This window comes from Penicillium soppii (assembly GCF_028829465.1).
Source record: "Penicillium soppii strain IBT 18220 chromosome Unknown utg000005l, whole genome shotgun sequence".
Taxonomy (NCBI): domain Eukaryota; kingdom Fungi; phylum Ascomycota; class Eurotiomycetes; order Eurotiales; family Aspergillaceae; genus Penicillium; species Penicillium soppii.
In genome coordinates, this window is record NW_026643235.1 from 4,841,213 (window position 1) to 4,860,603 (window position 19,391).

A 19,391-nucleotide genomic window follows, 5' to 3' on the forward strand; every position below is an offset into this window, starting at 1 on the left:
TATTGGGGGCCCAGTGTGATGTGTGATAGATCATGCAATCATCCCTCTTTCAAATACTTCTTCTTGGCTTCCTTTGAAAGATTAAGGTGTATACCCGTCACTCATTTCATCGGCGCTGGAAAGCTCGCTCTCCTCAGTTGCCTCTTCAGAGTCACTGTCCTTTCGCTTGCGCTTCAGCGGACGCTTAAGAGGACTCTTCGCTCCATTCTTTTTAACCGTAGTTTTCTTCGGCTTGGAGATTGGAGCTGGTCCGTTTCCCTTGCGCTTTCCAGTACGAGTCACCAGGTGATCAATGACACATCCGTCTTCCCATCCATCGCTAGATTCGCCGGTAATCGCCCGACATCGGGGACAGCTCTTTCCATGGCGGATGAAGAGCGAGTGTAGCGAGTATTTCAAGTGATCGGGGATGCGCACTTCCAGGTGGCTGAAGGCAGTGACTTCGTTTGCCTTGGCAGGAACCCATCCCAACCAGCGACAGAGTCGGAAAATGTGCGTGTCAACTGCGAAGCAGGGTCGCTGGAGACAAAAAGGACCACACAGGCGGCTGTCTTCGGGCCGATTCCTGGGTACTTGATTAGATTGGTCATGGCTTCTTCTGTAGAGAGGTTGTGGAGGTGGTTGAGAGAGAGAAAGTTCTGGTCTGCGCAGGCAATCTCGTATTCCTTGTCTTTTTCCGCTTTGTCGGGTACCAGCTTGGGAACGGTGTGGTCCTTGGATTCTGCGTCCAAGAACACATTTCGTCGGGCTTGATTGTCTTCATGGACTATGTCCAAGATGGCTTTCAGATTCTTGCTTTTGATGTCGGCTAAACCGCCGCTTTTGATAGCCTCAAACACGTCTTTGACCGTGGCCTGTCGTACGGCTTCCCAGTTCACACTTCCTTTACCGATGCCTTCTGAGAGAATGCCGAAGCGCTGCACCAACCCGTTGAAAGCCCTGGCTGAGTTCTTGCCCGTGGTAGCACCGCTGAGAAGAGTACGGATCAAAGCGTCCAAAACGGATGGAACCTCGCCGCAACCAGTGACAGTTAAAGAGGGCTCGGGAATAGTTGTGGGAGCAACAACTTCACCGTGGATGCTGGAAAGTAATCTATTGACCTCTTCGCACTCCTCGGAGGTGGGGCGAGTTAATTCAGGGAAAGGAGAGACGCCGGGCGTCAAGCCATAAGTGTTCTTCTTGGGCTTTCGTCCGGGGATGGTTTGGAGCTTTGTTTCTGTTTCGACCTTGGTGGTGGCTTTGTCCACTGTGTTTTGGAGATTGGTAGCCAGTTCGATTGTGTTTTCTTTCAGAGATCGGTTCTCCTTGTCCGACCCAGCAATTGAAGCTACAGGCTTTGTTTCTGTGGGCAGTGGAGTCGACACAGACCCCAGATTATGGGGGAGCTCACTGAGGAAACCTGGATCTTCTTGTTTAACTGCGCCATTGGAACTATTGAGTGATTGAGCTTCAATGACCGTAGTCATCTCGGGTTGGGGTGGAGAATCAGAGACTTTGCTAGTACCAGTAGAGCTAGGACGCTTCCGTTTGGTTTCTCTGATCACCTTGTCATGGTTTACTGCTTGTTTTATGGGAGTGCTGCTTTCAGCGACCAAAGCAGCAGGAGGAGCAGCCCGAACTGCAGAGCGAGTCACACGGCGTTGCATGATCAAACCGGACAGCTTGAGCAATCAGACATTCGATAATAGGTAGAAGAATGAAAAATCGATGAGAACTATAGCAAAAATTGCAGTTGAGAAGATCAATTGATACTCAACAGAATGAAACTTGATTCAACTTGATCCCATTCCAATGATCGCATGGTGGGCCAACGATGCAAGTGTGACTCTGTGATTGGTCAGTTCGCGGACATGTCAGGTGATCCAAGCTTACTTAAAAAACAGATATCAGATTACTAAGAACTAGCTAATACATAGACAGATATTCTTGAAGGTTAAACTCCAGGCCCCGGGGTCTATGCTATACTATATACCTACATATGTGGGTAGTAAAGAGAGAACCTATTAATTTGAGAAAGATCTCGATTAAATCTACCTAGGTAGGTATGTAATAAAATGACATAATAAAATAGCGGATTACTCTCTGGAAATTCACCTGACAGTGGTTATATCTAAACCCTACGGATTTATATTGCCAAAATGGGAATTAATGATCCCGACAATCAGATCTAATTTATTGCAACCCCTGCGTGCAGCCACACAGGATATAACCGTGATTAACTCGGTCCTAGCAAACATGGCCTGTAATATTAGCTGCTACCTCTATGAGTGTAGCCTCTTTGCTGCGTGTTGCTGGGTTAGTTTCTTACGCAGCTACTGGAAGCTCCAAATTCAGTCAAGCCTTTCCTCCGTTGACCAGCGAGAACTTGCATGATGGCGATTACGTATGATCAGAACCAGCTGCGTCGCAGTTGTCCGATATTGAACGAGATCCCAGTGACTCGCTTCTTGCCACGGTTTTTGAGGATCCGGATCCGAGCCGAGCAATGAAGAAAGGGCGGAGATTATTGGTGATACCTTTTCATCAACATTTGATTGTATTTATGTTCTGGCTCATAAAAGATGATCGAGAATGTACTCGAGACATCGGGTATTGGTATTTCCATGCATTTTCACATTTGGCAAACCAGCCATTCAGCATGTAAATTCTATGCTCTTTCAAACGAACGCCCAGACACCCGATGCAAATTGCCATAAAGGCAGATAAAAAAGAAATAAATCCATGTACTCGTAATCATGCATCATGATGGTCAGCCATGTTGTGGATGCTAATATCCATGCGGTCAGAGACCATGGGGTTGGGGTGGTCTTCAGTGTTGCCAGCTTTCTGCGCAGCGGCAGCAGTGATAGAGGACTGGTCTTCGTTGGCGGGGATGATCTTGCCGTTGGTGTCCATGGCGACGCCGTGGGCAGCGATCTGGAAGTCGGTTATGTTGGCGAAGCCGTGAGAAACGGCTTCCTTGGCCTTGTCGAGAGCCTTGACCTTGCGGCCTTCGCCACGAACGGCCTCGAGGTGCTCAAAGTAGCCTGCGGAAACAGGAGTAACGTAGCTACCGCAGAACACACCAACCTCAAAGTTGTTGGGTTCAGTCTGTCCGTTCTCACGGGCAACTTCCGCGCAGGCATCCTTGAGGTCGGGAAGAGTTTGGAAGACGACTGCCTCTGCGCCAATGTGCTTGGCGATGGCTTCCGCATTCCGGTTGTGAGCGACCAGCTCTTGGGGAGAGGCAAGGTCGATACCGTAAATATGAGCATGTGTGATCTCAGGAGCACAACTGGCAAGGTAAACCTTCTTGGCACCGGCTTCTCGGGCCATGCTGACAATCTCACGACTCGTGGTACCACGGACAATACTGTCATCAACCAGCAAGACGTTGCGGTCCTTGAACTCGGCCTTCATGGCATTGAGCTTGCGGCGAACGCCCTTTTGCCGTGTCTTTTGTTCCGGCATGATGAATGTGCGGAAGACATATCGGTTCTTGACGAAGCCCTGGCAAAAAGGCTTCTTCAGGATTTCTGCCACATTGGTCGCGGAGGTAGTGGCAGTCTCGGGAATAGGAATGACAACGTCAATGTCCTTAACGACCTCAGGGCCGAGGACTTCGAGAATCCGAGCGCCGAGGCGGTCACCCATGCGCTGCCGGCTACGGTAAACGCTGATTCCGTCGATGACAGAGTCGGGGCGGGCGAAGTAGACGTACTCGAAAATATCGGGAGCGTAGTTCTTCTTGGGCGCCACCTGGCGGAAAACCGGCTCAGTGCCCTTGGCAATCATGACAGCCTCACCGGGCTGAATGTCACGCAGGTTGGTAAACCCAAGCTGGTCCAGAGCCACGGACTCGGAGGACATCATGTAGTCCATACCAGGTCCATCAAGTGACTGGCGGGATCCCAGAATCAGGGGACGGATACCGTATGAGTCACGGAAACCTAAGATACCGAAGCCTGCGATCGCGGTTAGCATTCATGTAGATGAACAGGACGAGGACGACGATAAATTTACCAGCAAGCATAGCAGTGCAAGCCCATCCACCCTCGCAGCGCTGGTACATGCGGGTCAAGCTGGCGAAGATGTCCTCTTGGTTGACACGAGCCTTCTTGGTCTCACTCAGCTCGTCAGCGAAGACGTTGAGCATGAGCTCACTGTCACTATCGGTATTGATGTGACGGTGAGCTTCGAGATCCAAATGCCTCTTAAGTTCACCGGCATTGATCAAGTTACCGTTGTGTGCAAAGCAAATACCATAGGGGCTGTTGACATAGAAGGGCTGAGCTTCGGCATTGGCACTGGATCCTGCGGTCGGGTAGCGCAGGTGACCAATGCCCATGAAGCCAGGCAGGTTGGTCACCTTGGCACCATCATGGAATACCTTGGCAGCCATACCGTTGGCCTTCAGCTGGTAGAACCGACCCCCGGACGCACATGTTGCAATTCCGGCTGCATCCTGACCACGATCTGTGCAGAGCCTTTAGTCTCGCGATCGCACTTGTTTATCTTCTGGCCGAAACTCACGTTGGAGAAGGTAGAGTGCTTCGTGGAGATCCACGGCAGCCGAAGATGAGGGGTTCGCTTGAATTAACGCAATGATTCCACACATCTTGACGTGGGGTAGTCCTGAATCGAATGAAGAAAAAAAGGTTAGCACCAGTATCATCCATTGCATTCACATCATCAAGTAATAATTGAATTGTCTCAGATCAGACCAGGTGTTTCTCCGCAAAAAAATTAGGAAGTCTAACATCTATAAAAAAACCAAAATTCATCATAGAGACAGGGGAATAAGCAGTAAAAAAAAAGACGCAAGTGACATACCAAGACCAGATCACGGTTTAAAAAAGGAATGGGATGAGTATCAAAGAATGGTCATCACCAGGAAAGCCAGGAATGAATGACACCCCAGGAAGTCAGAGAAGAGAAAATCTCCATAGTTGAAATTTGTTTTCTGTGGTTTGGTTTGGTGGACCAAATTTTTTTTCTTCCGGCGTCGGAGCCAGTCAGAGCCAAGTCACGTGAATTACACTGAGGGGCCTGAGGTGTAAGGCAAAATATGGTCTGTGCGTGGGAGATCCACTACTTGTAACCCTATAAATCCCAAAGGGGAAATTTATACGGAGATAGATATTTGGATAATGCATGTATACATCTTCAAAGCTGATGGATAGTGTGACAGCGAACTAATGAAACGCCACAGCTTTATATATCTGTCTTTGAATGCCCACAGACATATATACCATCCCCGCTTTGTTGAGCAAATAGAAATAGAAGAGATGAGCCTGCTGTACATTGTATAGAATTGTAGTTTACTTACCAACTTCTTGCTGCCAATTTTGAGAGCCATCTGATCTTAGGCCTGGATTACCTTGAAATACCTCGTATCAATAGTATCGATAAGGAGAAAATTCGCCTTATCTGGTTTTTTTGAGAAGTTGGTGATCTGCAACCGAGCTCGTCCTTACCCAAGTCTTCTTCCATTTCCCGGTTACTTTGATTCTTCAAATCCCATCTTTTCATACTGATTCCTCCTGAATATGTTATTCTCCCAAAGAATGGCGTTTTCCATGGATCGACCCCGTTATTCGCCTCGTCGCTTGGAATTCGAAGAGTATACCCATAGCGGTATGACAGGAAACGAATTCGGGAAGATGACAACATTTCCTGTTGATGATGTATGCATGGATGACTGGCCCCCCGCTTCAAGCCCATCCGTGAAGCAGGGGGTCTCTCACAGATTCGTACGTCCCGGAAACAATGGCGGCATGGTAATTGATTTGACCGGCGACGACGACATCGTTGACGACATCGTCGAGGACAACATGATCAATTTCACCTCCGCGGATCTCTCTAGCTCCACCGCTCTTGCGATTCAACAAACTGCTTCTCTCAATATTTCTTCAATCATGAATCGCTTTGTCAGCGACAGCTCCCTTGTAGAGGTAAGTCTTGATATGACTCCGGGTTGATAGCCTTTGTTTGTCCTTCAATCGCTAACAAAATGGCAACATAGGCATTGCAAAGGATGGACGTGGACCTGCCGAATGCAACTGATCGCCGTACTCACGCTACCAGCCCCAATCAGGTAAGTCAGGCGTGGTGCTTCAACGTAGATCCTGTTGTTTGTTTCAATCGCTAACAATGGGACCAACAGCCAACAGCCGACTCCGATGTGGAAATATACAATACCCCCGAGGTCTCCTTCATTACTCAGCGGGTAAGTCGATTGTTGTGCTTGAAGACCAGCTATCTTAATTGCTTCAATTGCTAATTATGAGGCCAATTAGGAAATCCGCAACCTGACAAACAACACGGCCCCCATAGGCACTCGATCTTTTTCATCGATTATCGACTTATCTAGCGAGAAGCCTGGTTCGCCCAACAAGACCTCTCCCCGCAAGAACGTTGGAGAGGTTCGCAATGTCCCGGAAAAAGAGCCGTACACCCATGTCATGAATGGAATCGTGTACAAGCCCGGTATGTGCATTGAGTTCAAAGACGGATCCTTCATGAAGGTGACCGAGGTCATTCCCCAGCCAGAGAGCTTGTGCTTCGCTGGCTGGCGTCTTTATCGGACAACCGATAACCAATGTGACACTTTCCTGCCCAAACTCCGCAATGAGCTTGTTTGGCTCACTCAGAAGGACGGGCTCATAAGCTCCGATAACATTAAGCGAATTGTCAACATTCGTTTCACCAACTACCGTGTTCCCTTGCGTGAGAATCCTCCGATGTTGACTTGCCGTCTTAAGTTGACTATGCGCCAGGCCGGCGTGATCATTGTGTGGAGTCGGGCCCCTATTACTGCTGACGACAATGCCATTGAGTATCTTGAATACCACGATGCAGACCCTGGTTTCCGTAAGTGGTCCAATGAGCTTCGTGCTGAATGGCGAGGGGGAAACTGTGCCGTTCGGCGAAGAGGAGAAGTCCACCATGGCCTCGGAGAATGAGCGCAAGGGCATCATCGAACTCGAACCTGAGCGTACATACTCCTTCGGTGACGCCTATTGTGGCGGTGGTGGTGTGTCCTGCGGCGCAAAGCAGGCTGGTATCAAGATCAAATGGGCCACTGACCGGGATCAGCATGCTCTGGCCACTTATGAGCTCAACTTTCGGGATGTGGAGATTGAGCGCGCGGACTTTTACGATTTTCTGACCAATTCCCCGGACTTCCTGCGGGTAGATATTGCTCATTGCTCTCCGCCTTGCCAGACTTGGTCTCCCGCTCACACAGTCCAGAGCAAAAATGACGATGCTAACTCTGCCTGTGTCTTCAGTGGTGTAGACCTGGCCAGGGCGACCAAGTGCCGCATTCTGACCATCGAAGAGACCTCTGGTCTCGTCAATCGCCATGTACTGGTTTTCAATCGGATAGTGCTAAGCCTGCTGGAGCTTGGCTATGCTGTGCGGTGGTCAATTTTGAGTTGTGATCATTACGGAGTTCCCCAGGAGCGTAAGCGAGTAATGGTTATTGCTTCAGGGTAAGTTGAAAATGAAAGACGAGAGAGCTTTCAGAAATCAAGGTTAATTTGTGATATTCTTAGACCTGGTGAGGTTCTGCCTCATTATCCTGACCCCACTCATGGAGACCCTGGTTATGGCAGCAACCTTTCCCGCCGCGAAAACATTCGTACCACTATCGGCCAAATCCCCGAAGACGCTGATGACCACAATCTCGCCAGAGTCATCACTCGGTGGCAGAACAGCCACCGGGAGTCATTCTCCGCCGACAGTCTGGCCCGCACTATCACTTGCGGAGGGGGTGAGTTCAACTATCATCCCTCAGGCACCCGGGCCTACACCGACCGGGAGATGGCTATGCTGCAGACTTTCCCCATGGACTACCAGTTCTCGGGGAAATGCACCCGCAAGCAGATCGGTAATGCCGTACCTCCTCGCTTCGCCGAGGCCGTTTACGGGGAAGTGATCCGGTCTCTTCGGGAGACCGACAAGGAAGAGATCGAAGGAAAGTTCAAGTAGGGTGAAAAGAGGGGATGGTGAAGGGAGGAAACGCGATTCGTTTGGGGGACCTGGTGGCTGGGGAATGCAGATCCCCATGTGGGCAGAGGTCAGCCGAGGGCGCTGCGAATGTGACCGATCGGTGATAGCCGTTTGAATTCGAATTCGAATTTCTTTTTTCTTGACGTTTTGTTCCCAGCCCTAGAGATACTCCGATAATCGCTGTGTAGATCGTAGTCTTTAATCTATTGGGAGTTCCTACTAACTAGTTAACTGGTTGTAGTTATAGTTTGTATACCCTTGTTTCCCGTAATTCCGATGCTCGGCTCTTTGAGCAATTGTAAGTGTGAAAGCACAGAATCCGGTCAATTGAAAAGTCAATTGTGCAATTGTCCTATAAATGGGAATGAAAATATACGTTGTATTTTTCCCATAGAACAAAAGCCACAGAAAATGTACATCAAAAACAATATTTCCTTCGCTTAGGTATACTGCCATTTTCTACACTATCAAAATCGAAATTCCTCATGTCTTTTTACCTCTCTTGTAAGAGTGTCAAGTATTGATGAAAATAAGCTAACCAAGTTCGATAGTAGGGTGCGATCAGCAACCCCGGTGTATGGAGTAGCTGTAGTGAATGTTCCCCTTACCCGACAGTAACCGACCCTCGGCAGGATGAAGTCAGCATAACATTTGTCCTTCTCCGTACTTTTCTCCCTTTTTCCCCAAACATTCTGACTTTTTGAACTTCCCTCTTCTTTCTTTGAAATAATTTCCCTTCTCAATTCTTTATCTCATTGGGGTATCTTGAATTGATCCTATTCCCCTATTCCTTTCTCTCTCTCTTCCTTCATAATGTCACTGCCCGCAGTGAGACGCCTGACCCACTCGTCTCCCCGCACTTTATCCCGCATCTCCAGACTGCCCACTTTGGCTTCTTCCCTTAACATCGCCCCTAGAATTTCTTTTTCTGTTGCTCGCACTTCTCGCTTCTCAACAATGGCTGCCCGTCAATCTGCCGCTCCGGCGGTGACTTCCGATAAGGCATATGACACTGAAATCCAGGACATGGCTAGCTACATCCACGACTACAAAGTGGATTCTGACTTGGCGGTAAGTGGCTCGGCTCGGTAATACGGAACCTCAGTTGATTTTGAAATTCGTGACCAGTTCGATACTGCTCGTCTGGTCTTCCTTGACACTCTGGGTTGCGGTTTGGAAGCTTTGAAATTCAAGGAGTGTGCCAAGCTGCTCGGTCCTGTCGTGGACGGCACTGTTGTCCCCAATGGTACCCGTGTGTTTGGTACTCCTTACCAGCTAGACCCTGTGAATGGCGCTTTCAACATTGGTGCTATGATTCGCTGGCTCGATTACAATGACTGCTGGCTGGCTGCTGAGTGGGGTCACCCCTCCGACAACCTGGGCGGTATCTTGGCTGTGGCCGACTGGATTTCGCGTACCAACCGTGCTGGTGGAAACCTCGGCAACGGCAAGATCTTGAAGATCCGTGATGTTCTGGAGGCTATGATCAAGGCACACGAAATTCAGGGTGTCTTGGCTCTTGAGAACTCTTACAACAAGGTCGGCCTTGACCACGTTGTTCTGGTCAAGGTTGCGACAGCCGCTGTCGTTTCCAAGATGCTGGATCTTACTGAGCAACAGACTGCCGACGCTATCACCCAGGCTTGGGTGGATGGACAGTCTCTCCGTACTTACCGCCACTCGCCCAACACTATGTCCCGAAAATCATGGGCTGCTGGTGATGCCTGCCAACGCGCTGTGAACCTGGTCCTGAAGGTCCAAAAGGGCGAGGGTGGTCTTCGCACTGTTCTCACTGCTCCTACTTGGGGATTCTACGACGTTCTGTTCAAGGGCAAGAAGTTCCAATTCCAGCGCCCCTATGGCAGTTACGTCATGGAGAACGTTCTGTTCAAGGTCTCCTACCCGGGTAAGTAAACTAAGAAGACACCAACGATAAGCATCAGCTAATCCATTTTTAAAAGCCGAGTTCCACTCACAGACTGCCATTGAGGCCGCTGAGAAAGTCAATGCCAAGCTTGCCTCCATGGGCAAGAGTGCCAAGGACATCAAGGAGATCACCAACCGCACACACGAGGCTTGCATTCGCATCATCGATAAGCAGTTCAAGGAGATGGACAACTTCGCCGACCGTGACCACTGCGTGCAGGTTGGTACCTCAGAATTTGAACATTGTGCTTTAGCTAACTCTAATAGTACATGGTTGCCACCATGCTTGTTTTCGGCCGCTTGACCGCCGCCGACTACGCCGACGGTTCCGAGGCCGCCACCTCCCCTCTGCTTGAGGATCTCCGCAAGCGCATCCGTTGTGTTGAGGACACCAGCTTCACCACCGACTACCACGACCCCACCAAGCGCACCATTCCCAACGCGCTGACCGTCACCCTGAACGATGGCACTGTCCTGGATGAGATCGCCGTCGAGGCTCCTCTTGGTCACCGTCTCCGTCGCGAGGAGGCCAAGCCCGAGATTCTTTCCAAGTACAAGCGTCACCTTGAGGCGCATTTCGACCAGGCCCGCGTCGATGAGCTGATGAAGGTAGGCTGGGATCGTCCTCAGCTGGAGAACTACGATGTCGACCAATACGTCGACCTCTACGTGAAGGACAAGACTATCACTCCCTCCAACTAAACGAATAATTGGTCTGGTGCGCTTTCATGGTGTCACTACCTGTATGATGAACAGCCGTTTTTTATATACCGCAAAATTGTATAGAGTTTCTTGAATATTTTCCCACCCGGACAAGCTCCTCTCACCCCGATGCACCCGCCGTGCAAGTAATCCCCAGATCTGAAGGCGTATTTGCACAGAGCACATTACCCTTACCAGACGGCGCCAGAACAGTATAGGAACTAACCTTCACATCACAAGTCCCCTCAGATCCACAATCCAAATTCCCCGTAACAGCATCGTACTTCCCACTCGTCGTGCCGCTAATATTATCAAAAACAACACCCGTCAAATCCGCCTTCCCAGGGTTTTTAGCGCAGTAGGCACTATCCTCCCCATAACAACTCTGAATTTGAATCGCATAATCACATCCATCAACCACAACTCCACTAAACGTGACATTGCTCACAGTCGATACTCCATGCGATCCACCAGACGGATACGTCTTGATACCCACCGCTTTGGTCGAGTTGATCATCGTCGCCCCGGACACGTACACGTTCTTCACGAAATCGTCAGAGCTTTTGCCCAATGATCCAACGGATAACCCGTGACTTCCGGTGCAGGTTATGCCTGTCACAGTGATACCATCGGCACCGGGTTTGAACGCTACGCAGTCGTCGTCGTTGCGCACGTTCACGTTGCTGATTGTTACGTCTGTGCTGGCGCCGATATCGAACCCGTCGGTGTTTTTGGGCTCGTTGGTGCTCTTAGATGTTGCGTCCATCTTTAGGTCGCTGAATGTTACTTTTTTGGAGTTGCCTTTGACGGAGTTGAAGACGTTGGGTGGGTTCTTTTGCCGCAGGTTCGAGATCTCGATGTTTGATCCCCCTGTTATGTAGAGGAGAGTTGGGCGGGCATAACTGCTGTCTGCAGCAAATAGGTCCCATCTATATACATAGTGTTAGTGGGTTAAGGAGAGATAGGAAGATGGGATTATGTGGCATACGCATTCTGCCCATTGCCATCGATCACTCCCTTTCCAGTCACGGATCGGATTTTGATTCCGTCAATGTTCTTGATGTTGATCATTGCCGTGCGCCCCTCCCAGTAGTCTGTCGATGAACTGAACTTCAGCAGACCTTCGACTTGGAAGTCACAGCCAACACAACCGGCGAAATCTAGCACGCTGTTCAGGTAGTACGTTGTCCCCGTGGGAATGACGATCGTACCCCCGTTGCCGCATGATGAAATCGCCGACGTGATTGCCGGCACATCGTCTGTTGAGGATAATCCGCCTGCTTTGGGTGTGCAAGTTGAGGCGCGGGCACTAAGGGATTTCGTTGACTCCGGTAGTGCCAGAGCTGATGCGATGAGCGCGAACGCTGCGAGAGAAGTTTTCAGTGACATAATGCTTTGGGTGTGTCAATTTTCGTTCGCTTTTTACCTGCGAGTACGTTTATTTATGGCTTTTTGATTTCACATGCAACAATATAGCTCGATGTTTCAGACTCGAACCATCACGGAGAAATAGCCGGATGTGAAACGTCTGACCCCTGCCCCCTATTCGAGGAACATTTCCAGTACAGTGATGATCATTTCTTGATTCTAGAGGTACAGGAACAGGTTGCAGAAACTCTTTTGTTCATTGACCAATAGGTTCTTGGTCGCAGATTCTTCGGCATTGATTTCCCCGGATCTAGAAATGCACTGCATACATGCACTACGCGACATCTCGCTTAAAGCCACATTTTCTCGTGAAACAACCCTCGAGATAAAGTGACAGGCCAATAAAATACCAGTGGATATATCTGCCTAAATGAATGAACCCTGCATGATGTCGCCCGAAGGAAACTTGTTATTTATGGAAATATCTCGGAGTGGAGAATGTGTCTCAACCACATTGTATAGCTCCGGACCGATGTGGATTCCGTGATAAAATCAGTCCCTTGAAACGAATTTGCCGTGACTTAAACAAAAAGGGGACTCTTTGCGGAGCCCCGTCAGTCTTGCATATAATACCCATCGAACCGCACATCTCTCGACGATCATCTTCCGGAAAATCCTTACCAAATGCATCTTCACAAGTCCCTTCTCTCAGCCCTATACCTCGGCGCGGGCGTGCTTGGTGCACCGACCGAGTTGATTCGTCGTACGAGCAGGACTACTGCGCCCTCGGGCTGTTTGACGGTCGGATCCAGTGGGAAATACTCCACCATCAGCGCTGCTATCACTGCCCTTGGCTCTTCTTCAAATGCTGCTTGTATCTATATTGCCAGTGGCACATACACAGAGCAGATCACCGTTAACTACGCTGGTACTCTGACTATTTATGGTCAGACTACTGATACGGGGACATACAAGGACAACACTGTTACTATTACCCATACTATCTCTTCGTCGGAGGCGGGTTCTCTGGACAAAAGTGCTACCATCAATGTAGTCTCGGATGGATTCAAGATGTATAACATCAATGTTGTGAATGGCTATGGAAAGGGTTCACAGGCTGTTGCGTGAGTATTTTCTGACATCCCTGACTCTACTTTGATATTATAACAGTGGCTGACCATACCAGACTCGTCGGAAACGCGGACAAGCTCGGCTTCTATGGATGCCAATTTTCGGGATACCAAGATACTCTATACGCCAAGGCTGGAACACAATACTATTCCAATTGCATGATTGAGGGTCAGTTCTCTTGCACTCAAACACTTCCTATATGATATTGACAATTTCCAGGAGCTGTGGATTACATCTTTGGTGATGCCTCCGCCTGGTTCGGTGAATGCGACATCGTCTCCAACGGCCCAGGAGCCATCACCGCCAGCTCCCGCGAGACAACCACCGATACTGCTTGGTATGCGATCGACCACTGCAATGTCAAGGCTGCTTCCGGCACTAGCATCGATGGCGATGTTTATCTCGGTCGTCCATGGCGCGTTCTGTCTCGCGTTATTTACCAAAACTCTAACTTGGGTAGTCTGATCAATTCCGAGGGATGGACTACTATGGCAAACGGTGCTACACCGTTATATTATGAGTACAATAATTCCGGAGATGGGTCGAATACTTCAGCGCGCAAGTATGAGACTTCTATCTCGGCTGGGGTAACAAAGAAAACTGTTTTGGGAAGTGACTATGGTGATTGGATTGATGCGAGCTATTGAAGAAATAAGTGATATTTGGTCTTTTCCATCTACATATGTACACAAATATGCAGGTACGTATATAGCTATGAATAAATGTTTTCTTTAAGAGTTTCGCTATTACTTTTCGCCGATACTGATAAAGAGCATGTTATTAGGTTAGAAAATATTCAACGTGTTCATGTGTGCCCAAAAATTCAAACAAAATGAGACTTTGAGCCTCGAAGCGCCGCTAGTGGCTGTAGTTGGAGTAGTTGAAGCAGTCACAGAGGCAGACTGAACTGGTGCGGCGTTTGACATTGCTGCAGTTGGTGCTGAGGTCGTAGAAATAGCCACTTTGGTGCTAGTCGAGCTGGTGAACGATGAAATATCGATCATGTCGTTCTTGGTCGAAGTTGCGCTCTTGCTAATGGAGCTTACATCGCTTTCACCATCGCCGCATTGGACCACAGTTTCCCAACCGCCAGCAAAGGTCTTCTCCCAGTATGATGATTGGGTACCAAGAGCAAAGTAGCTGAAGAAATATGCTGAGCCAGGTTGCTCGTGTGCATTTTGGTAAAACTTGACTGCACACTCGTCGCTGCATGGGAAGTCGGTTTTGGCCCAATCGTCGCTCTCGGGATAGGTCAAGTAACAGTAATCAGACCTGCGCAGATATAAGCACATGCACTCTGAGCAAAACCACTATGTAGCGAACTTACCCGCTCTTGGCACAAGATTGGCCATATTTGTACTGGAAAACCTCGCCCACGGTGGCCATGGGAGCCTGATAGACATACTTATTCCCGCTGGAAAGACCGGCAAGATCGCCATCCTCGCCGCATGCAGACTTGACATTCTTGATATACTGCGACAATGAATCACTGCATGTCGTGCTGCACATAGCCTGCAAGTCCGAAGGTTGCGGGTCGAAGTCAGGATCCATAGACGCCACGATCTTCAGGAGGGTTTCATCGCAGTTGATACTGGCACTGTAGGCATCCTTGCAAGCCTGCGACGTGGTGTCTGCCAAGTCCTTGGTTGTATAGTCCCAACTAGGACCGGAAGTGTTGAGACTGAACGTAGCAGTCGCCAGGCCTATAGCAGCGGACAGGGTAAAGAGGCGAAATATCGTGCTGGTGGGGGCCATTTTCCTGAGAGTTTGAAAATGGTGACAAGAACAAGGTGAAGTAAGTTATTGTCGATAGTAAGAAATGAGAGACAAAAGGTGAGGAGGGCGTGTCTTTGACAGAAAATATCACAACCTGAGGTAGGCCGCGGCCTATAAATAACCAGAATTATTCAGACTCGAACAGTTACAAGCGAGCTTTCGGTCCTATTTTGGAGCCGCTATTTTCTTAGATGGCCCGCAAATTTCCAGGGGTAGTTTGCAGGGGTAAATTCGGAACTATGAGCCGCAAACCCTGTAGCGTAAAAGTCTGATGGATAATGTGGACACTGATGTATGGGAATTCCATAGGCCTGAAAGATCTTACTGTTACAATATAGTTCCATTCAGCCTTATACCTATCACATACGACCATAGGGTGTGGAAAACAGGGCTTCCCGTCCGCTCAGCCGTACTTAAGCCACACGCCGGTGAGTTAGTAGTTGGGTGGGTGACCACCAGCGAATCCTCACTGTTGTATGTTTTTTTTGTTCGTACTATGTTTAATGTGTGGTTTGCGTTTTCGCGATTAAAACAGACAATTGGGCCAAGACGCTATACATATGCTATAATCGTAAAGACATGTAAATTTTTGAACAAGGTGACGAGGGCACAGGTGCTTTCGTCGGTTTGATCCCAAAATATGTTTCTGAAGAAGAAAAAATGTGTCGGAATAGTCTAAAATCCCCCCAAAGTCCGTACGATCATGCAATTGTAACATTGACTTTCATTCTCTCTAGTTTCCCAAGTATCATTGCGAAGCTCGAATCCATCGTTCTCCATATCTTGCGTGTGTTCCAACACTTCAATGGCACTACAGTCGTTTTGAATGCCCCCGATCCAACGGCCAGCAGTATACGGGCGATTATGACTCCTGGCGAGGTCATGAAGGAGATGGATCGCCAGCTGCATTTTCGGTGGCAACGCGATCCGACGTAGTAGGTACATTGCGTTTTACACTCCTCCGCGCGTTGAATAGATGCCCGAATAGAGAAAGTGGCAAGAGGTGGCTGTGACTGGGAGCCAAATACTACTTCTAGTTACTTGTACTTTTTTGATCCTATGGTGTTACCAATACTGATCAGTTCGTGGAATGACAAAGGCAACAATATAAAACATGAAATAATTCCAAATAAAACGGGAAGACATGTGTAATCCTCAAAGTATTGTCGAGAGCACGAATGGAGCAACCCATCAACACCACAGTGAACAACCCAAGGCCACAAGCTTCGATCTAATGATCAATCCGAATCAAAACTTTGGAAAAGTGTTTCTTTTCCTTGAGGCGCCTGTACGCACTCTTCGCAGCAGCAAGCTCAAAAACCACATCATCTACCGCAGGCAAAATGCCCTTCTCGTCAATGAAGCGAACCAACTCTCGAAATTGGTTGCGACTAGCTGCAAGAATCCCACGAATAATACAGCTATGCAACAAAGCCGCAGACATTGGCACCGCCTCCGTGGTCTCACCAACTCCACCAACAACCAGAATGATTCCATCCACCCGCACAGCCGCCAAAGACTGCGGGAGAGTTTCATTGCCACCAACATCAATGACGAAATCAAAACCTCTTCCACCTGGAGTCAAAAGGCGAGCCTCCTCACCCCACTCCGAGTTGGTCCGATAATTGATAACATGAGTCGCACCCAGAGCTTTGAGGCGACTCGCTTTCTCCTCACTCGATGTGGTAGCTATAACTGTAGCACCAGCTGCGACAGCGAGCTGCAGAGAAGCAGTACTGACCCCGCCCGTACCTTGGACAAGTACCCATGAACAAGGTCCAGCTTCTCTGCCCTTCAAGCCGAACAGAGAGTTCCATGCAGTGGTCCATGTACAGGTTAAAGTCGCTGCATGAAGCAAATCTAGGGACGTTGGTGCATGGACAAGACCCGCTTCCGAGTAAACACCATGGGACCGAAGTGTGCCGTCAGATCCTTGGCCGAGGCAAGGTGGGACATCGGCAAACCCAGCAAGTGCATCGTCGCCACGAGATTCCACGAGTTTGGGCGAGACGTGCGTGACGACTCGATCCCCAGAACGAAATTCACGAACTGAGGATCCAACTTCTTCGACAATGCCGGCGCCGTCACAGCCCGGGACAATAGGTGGCGTGATTGGTCCATTTACACCCTGAAGAAGGTTAGCAGGAACATGGGCATTGTGAGGTCCGCCTAAACATACTATTGGTCCTGCGATGACTAGCTCGCGATAGTTCAAACTCGCAGCATGCATTCTAACAAGGACCTCATGAGGACCCAGTTCCTGGGAGGATGGTATGATCAGGTCTTTCTGGTACTCAAGAGAGGTTTCAAAGCCTTCTTGGCCGGTCAAGACCCATCGTCTGGCCATTTTTCAAGTCAAAGGAGGATTGCCTGGTCTCAGGGAGATGAAATGACTCAAAGTTGTGACGTCAGAAGGTAATTATTTTGCTCTGGGGGGGGGGGGGGGATGAGGATGCCATTTAAGTATTGTCGCGAGCGCGAGGAGGCCCCGGGGTCGTTGTTCGCTTTGATAATCTCATTTTCCTAATTGGGAAAATCAGATTGGGTGGAGCTTTAGCGGCTTACGTGATTGGTTCCTCAATAATTTGGCTCAGAGCTCTAATAACATCAGTTGAACTGCTCCCCTCCGAATTTGAAACCAAAATTAGTGAGCCTTTTCTTTTTGGGGGACATTGAGAGGCGATTTGTAATAAATCTTGACCGGGGCTTCGATTGGATAATGTAATGTTGATCGGGGACTTGTGTTCAAAGATCCATTCTTCTTTCAAAATTCAAGTTCAGCCGCTACATGATATAATTCCCTCCAGAGAGCTTGAAACCGCCCCATAAGACCTACACTAGACATGTACCTATCTTGCAGTAGACTAAGTGGTTTGCTCCAACCACGTAACTGCATTGCTCGCACCTCTCTTGCCAATGTGTTAACAAACCATGACCTTGTGGGCGACCCCTTATCTGCAGCAATGGCCCCAATCATGAGCTGAAAGGAAGTCAAATTCATATAGGAGCACCCTTTAATCGGAAATCGGGATATTGATTCTTTCATCTCTCCCGCAAGAAATGTTAAATGCGCTCCCGACTGGGAAGGCCAAAGGAGATAAAGCACTAGTTCAATCGCTCGCGCAGTGGCCTGAACGTATGCGTCACTGATAGCTCGAAGAGCCCGTACTTGGTAATGTAGATTGGCCAACGGCTCCTCGATTTCTTGAGCCACAAACGTCGATTCAAATTGGTGCTTGTGATGGGAATCGATCACTTTCTGAACCTGTATAACACTGTCGCATATTGCCTTTATGTTTGAAATTCTTTGATCATCGTAGTCGATCATTACCTTGAGAATGCGCTCGTGATACAGCCGTGGGAAACTGAAGATGGCGTTGACGGAATCCCTATCAGAATTGTTAGCCAAGCACAACTAATGACTAAAAGTGCACAAACTGGACAACAAGATCTTTAAGCCATGATGGTGGCGGTTCTGTAGTTCGAGATTGTCTGTCTTCGATAATATGCGCCAGTCCATCTATATGTATATTCCAAGCAAGGTCGTTGTTTTCCAAAGATGCCCCAAACGCCATTGTGATGACTGCTCCAAGGACACCGTCTGTCCGAGTTACTGTAGACATTATTCGGTGCTTGATGAGATTGACAGCTGCATATGAATGTCGAGTTGCTTTCAGTTGACATGAGTTATCTGGGGACCAATGTCGCACAGCTACAGCCATTGAAGCTTCGATCAGCGCGGGGTCCGAGGCAATCAGATTAAACCAGGCTGCTTCGCTTGTGCTACCTGGAGAGTGTCTGCCTTCCAGGAAGACAAGCTCTTGCAGCTTATGAACTGTAGACAATGAGCAGGTTTTGAGGATATTTGAAAATTATTTGCCTACAAGTTCCTGCATCGCGAGCTGGGTCGGGGCAGGTGGATATCGGCAAAGTGATATTCAACTTGCTTGTCGAGGTCGTGGGACTTTTGCTCTGCATAGATAGCTCGAGTCGATCCTTCCGCACAGGAAGATTGTCATTTTCTTTTGTCCTGGACAGCTTAGCGCATCTAATCTGCTGGCGTCTTTTCGCGAAATTAGTTTTCGTGATATGCGCCCTCATTCGTCTAGCAGTGGACTGAGAGAGACTCGACGCCCCCGTTGTATTCAAAAATATGAAGTTTGGTTGCTCCATTTCCGGGACCATGTCGAATGAATGAAAGAAGCCTCAAAATTCACTTATACACAAGCAGAAAGGAAGTGAGGCTGTAATTGGCCTTGGGCTTCTTTCCCAGTGTTGTCCCAAACTCGAGTCAGGGTTCTGATCCATGCCCCGGTGCGCAACATTTCTGACCAAGCTGCTTACCAAGCAGCATTGAGCGTAATGTCGGGTGATCTTACTTTATTGGTAATCTTCTACAAACCTCCAATCAGCCCTTCTCACGCACTTAATAAAGATTGTTTATATAGCGTTTTAGTTGTTTTTTTCTTACGTTACTACAACGAGAATTTGGC

General features: G+C 48.8%; 10 protein-coding genes across 10 annotated transcripts; 4 read left to right on the plus strand and 6 right to left on the minus strand.

The window, feature by feature from the left end:
• Positions 1-81: 81 nt before the first annotated feature.
• On the minus strand, positions 82-1,646 carry N7529_007276 (endonuclease III domain-containing protein; the record flags this gene model as incomplete). Its single annotated transcript, XM_057242803.1, has 2 exons — positions 82-503; positions 542-1,646. 2 exons carry the CDS (start codon positions 1,644-1,646, stop codon positions 82-84), a joined length of 1,527 nt encoding a protein of 508 aa, XP_057098162.1.
• Positions 1,647-2,733: 1,087 nt separating this feature from the next.
• On the minus strand, positions 2,734-4,597 carry N7529_007277 (amidophosphoribosyltransferase; the record flags this gene model as incomplete). The annotated part of the gene is made up of 3 exons (XM_057242804.1): positions 2,734-3,944; positions 4,003-4,455; positions 4,513-4,597. The coding sequence occupies 3 exons, from the start codon at positions 4,595-4,597 to the stop codon at positions 2,734-2,736; spliced, it is 1,749 nt and encodes a 582-aa protein (XP_057098163.1).
• A 949-nt stretch (positions 4,598-5,546) lies between these two features.
• N7529_007278 (DNA cytosine methyltransferase) lies at positions 5,547-7,974 on the plus strand (the record flags this gene model as incomplete). The annotated part of the gene is made up of 6 exons (XM_057242805.1): positions 5,547-5,933; positions 6,005-6,076; positions 6,146-6,208; positions 6,279-6,852; positions 6,914-7,475; positions 7,539-7,974. 6 exons carry the CDS (start codon positions 5,547-5,549, stop codon positions 7,972-7,974), a joined length of 2,094 nt encoding a protein of 697 aa, XP_057098164.1.
• An 834-nt stretch (positions 7,975-8,808) lies between these two features.
• Positions 8,809-10,623, plus strand: N7529_007279 (putative 2-methylcitrate dehydratase; the record flags this gene model as incomplete). Its single annotated transcript, XM_057242806.1, has 4 exons — positions 8,809-9,066; positions 9,124-9,901; positions 9,957-10,141; positions 10,189-10,623. The coding sequence occupies 4 exons, from the start codon at positions 8,809-8,811 to the stop codon at positions 10,621-10,623; spliced, it is 1,656 nt and encodes a 551-aa protein (XP_057098165.1).
• Positions 10,624-10,744: 121 nt separating this feature from the next.
• N7529_007280 (putative extracellular exo-polygalacturonase) lies at positions 10,745-12,012 on the minus strand (the record flags this gene model as incomplete). Its single annotated transcript, XM_057242807.1, has 2 exons — positions 10,745-11,552; positions 11,612-12,012. The coding sequence occupies 2 exons, from the start codon at positions 12,010-12,012 to the stop codon at positions 10,745-10,747; spliced, it is 1,209 nt and encodes a 402-aa protein (XP_057098166.1).
• A 663-nt stretch (positions 12,013-12,675) lies between these two features.
• On the plus strand, positions 12,676-13,769 carry pmeA (putative pectin methylesterase; the record flags this gene model as incomplete). The annotated part of the gene is made up of 3 exons (XM_057242808.1): positions 12,676-13,115; positions 13,178-13,290; positions 13,342-13,769. 3 exons carry the CDS (start codon positions 12,676-12,678, stop codon positions 13,767-13,769), a joined length of 981 nt encoding a protein of 326 aa, XP_057098167.1.
• Positions 13,770-13,907: 138 nt separating this feature from the next.
• On the minus strand, positions 13,908-14,877 carry N7529_007282 (uncharacterized protein; the record flags this gene model as incomplete). Its single annotated transcript, XM_057242809.1, has 2 exons — positions 13,908-14,394; positions 14,450-14,877. The coding sequence occupies 2 exons, from the start codon at positions 14,875-14,877 to the stop codon at positions 13,908-13,910; spliced, it is 915 nt and encodes a 304-aa protein (XP_057098168.1).
• A 681-nt stretch (positions 14,878-15,558) lies between these two features.
• N7529_007283 (uncharacterized protein) lies at positions 15,559-15,834 on the plus strand (the record flags this gene model as incomplete). Its single annotated transcript, XM_057242810.1, has 2 exons — positions 15,559-15,593; positions 15,636-15,834. The coding sequence occupies 2 exons, from the start codon at positions 15,559-15,561 to the stop codon at positions 15,832-15,834; spliced, it is 234 nt and encodes a 77-aa protein (XP_057098169.1).
• Positions 15,835-16,129: 295 nt separating this feature from the next.
• On the minus strand, positions 16,130-17,245 carry N7529_007284 (zinc-dependent alcohol dehydrogenase family protein; the record flags this gene model as incomplete). Its single annotated transcript, XM_057242811.1, has 2 exons — positions 16,130-17,026; positions 17,078-17,245. The coding sequence occupies 2 exons, from the start codon at positions 17,243-17,245 to the stop codon at positions 16,130-16,132; spliced, it is 1,065 nt and encodes a 354-aa protein (XP_057098170.1).
• Positions 17,246-17,662: 417 nt separating this feature from the next.
• N7529_007285 (uncharacterized protein) lies at positions 17,663-19,083 on the minus strand (the record flags this gene model as incomplete). The annotated part of the gene is made up of 3 exons (XM_057242812.1): positions 17,663-18,287; positions 18,337-18,733; positions 18,783-19,083. The coding sequence occupies 3 exons, from the start codon at positions 19,081-19,083 to the stop codon at positions 17,663-17,665; spliced, it is 1,323 nt and encodes a 440-aa protein (XP_057098171.1).
• Between the last annotated feature and the right edge of the window lie 308 nt (positions 19,084-19,391).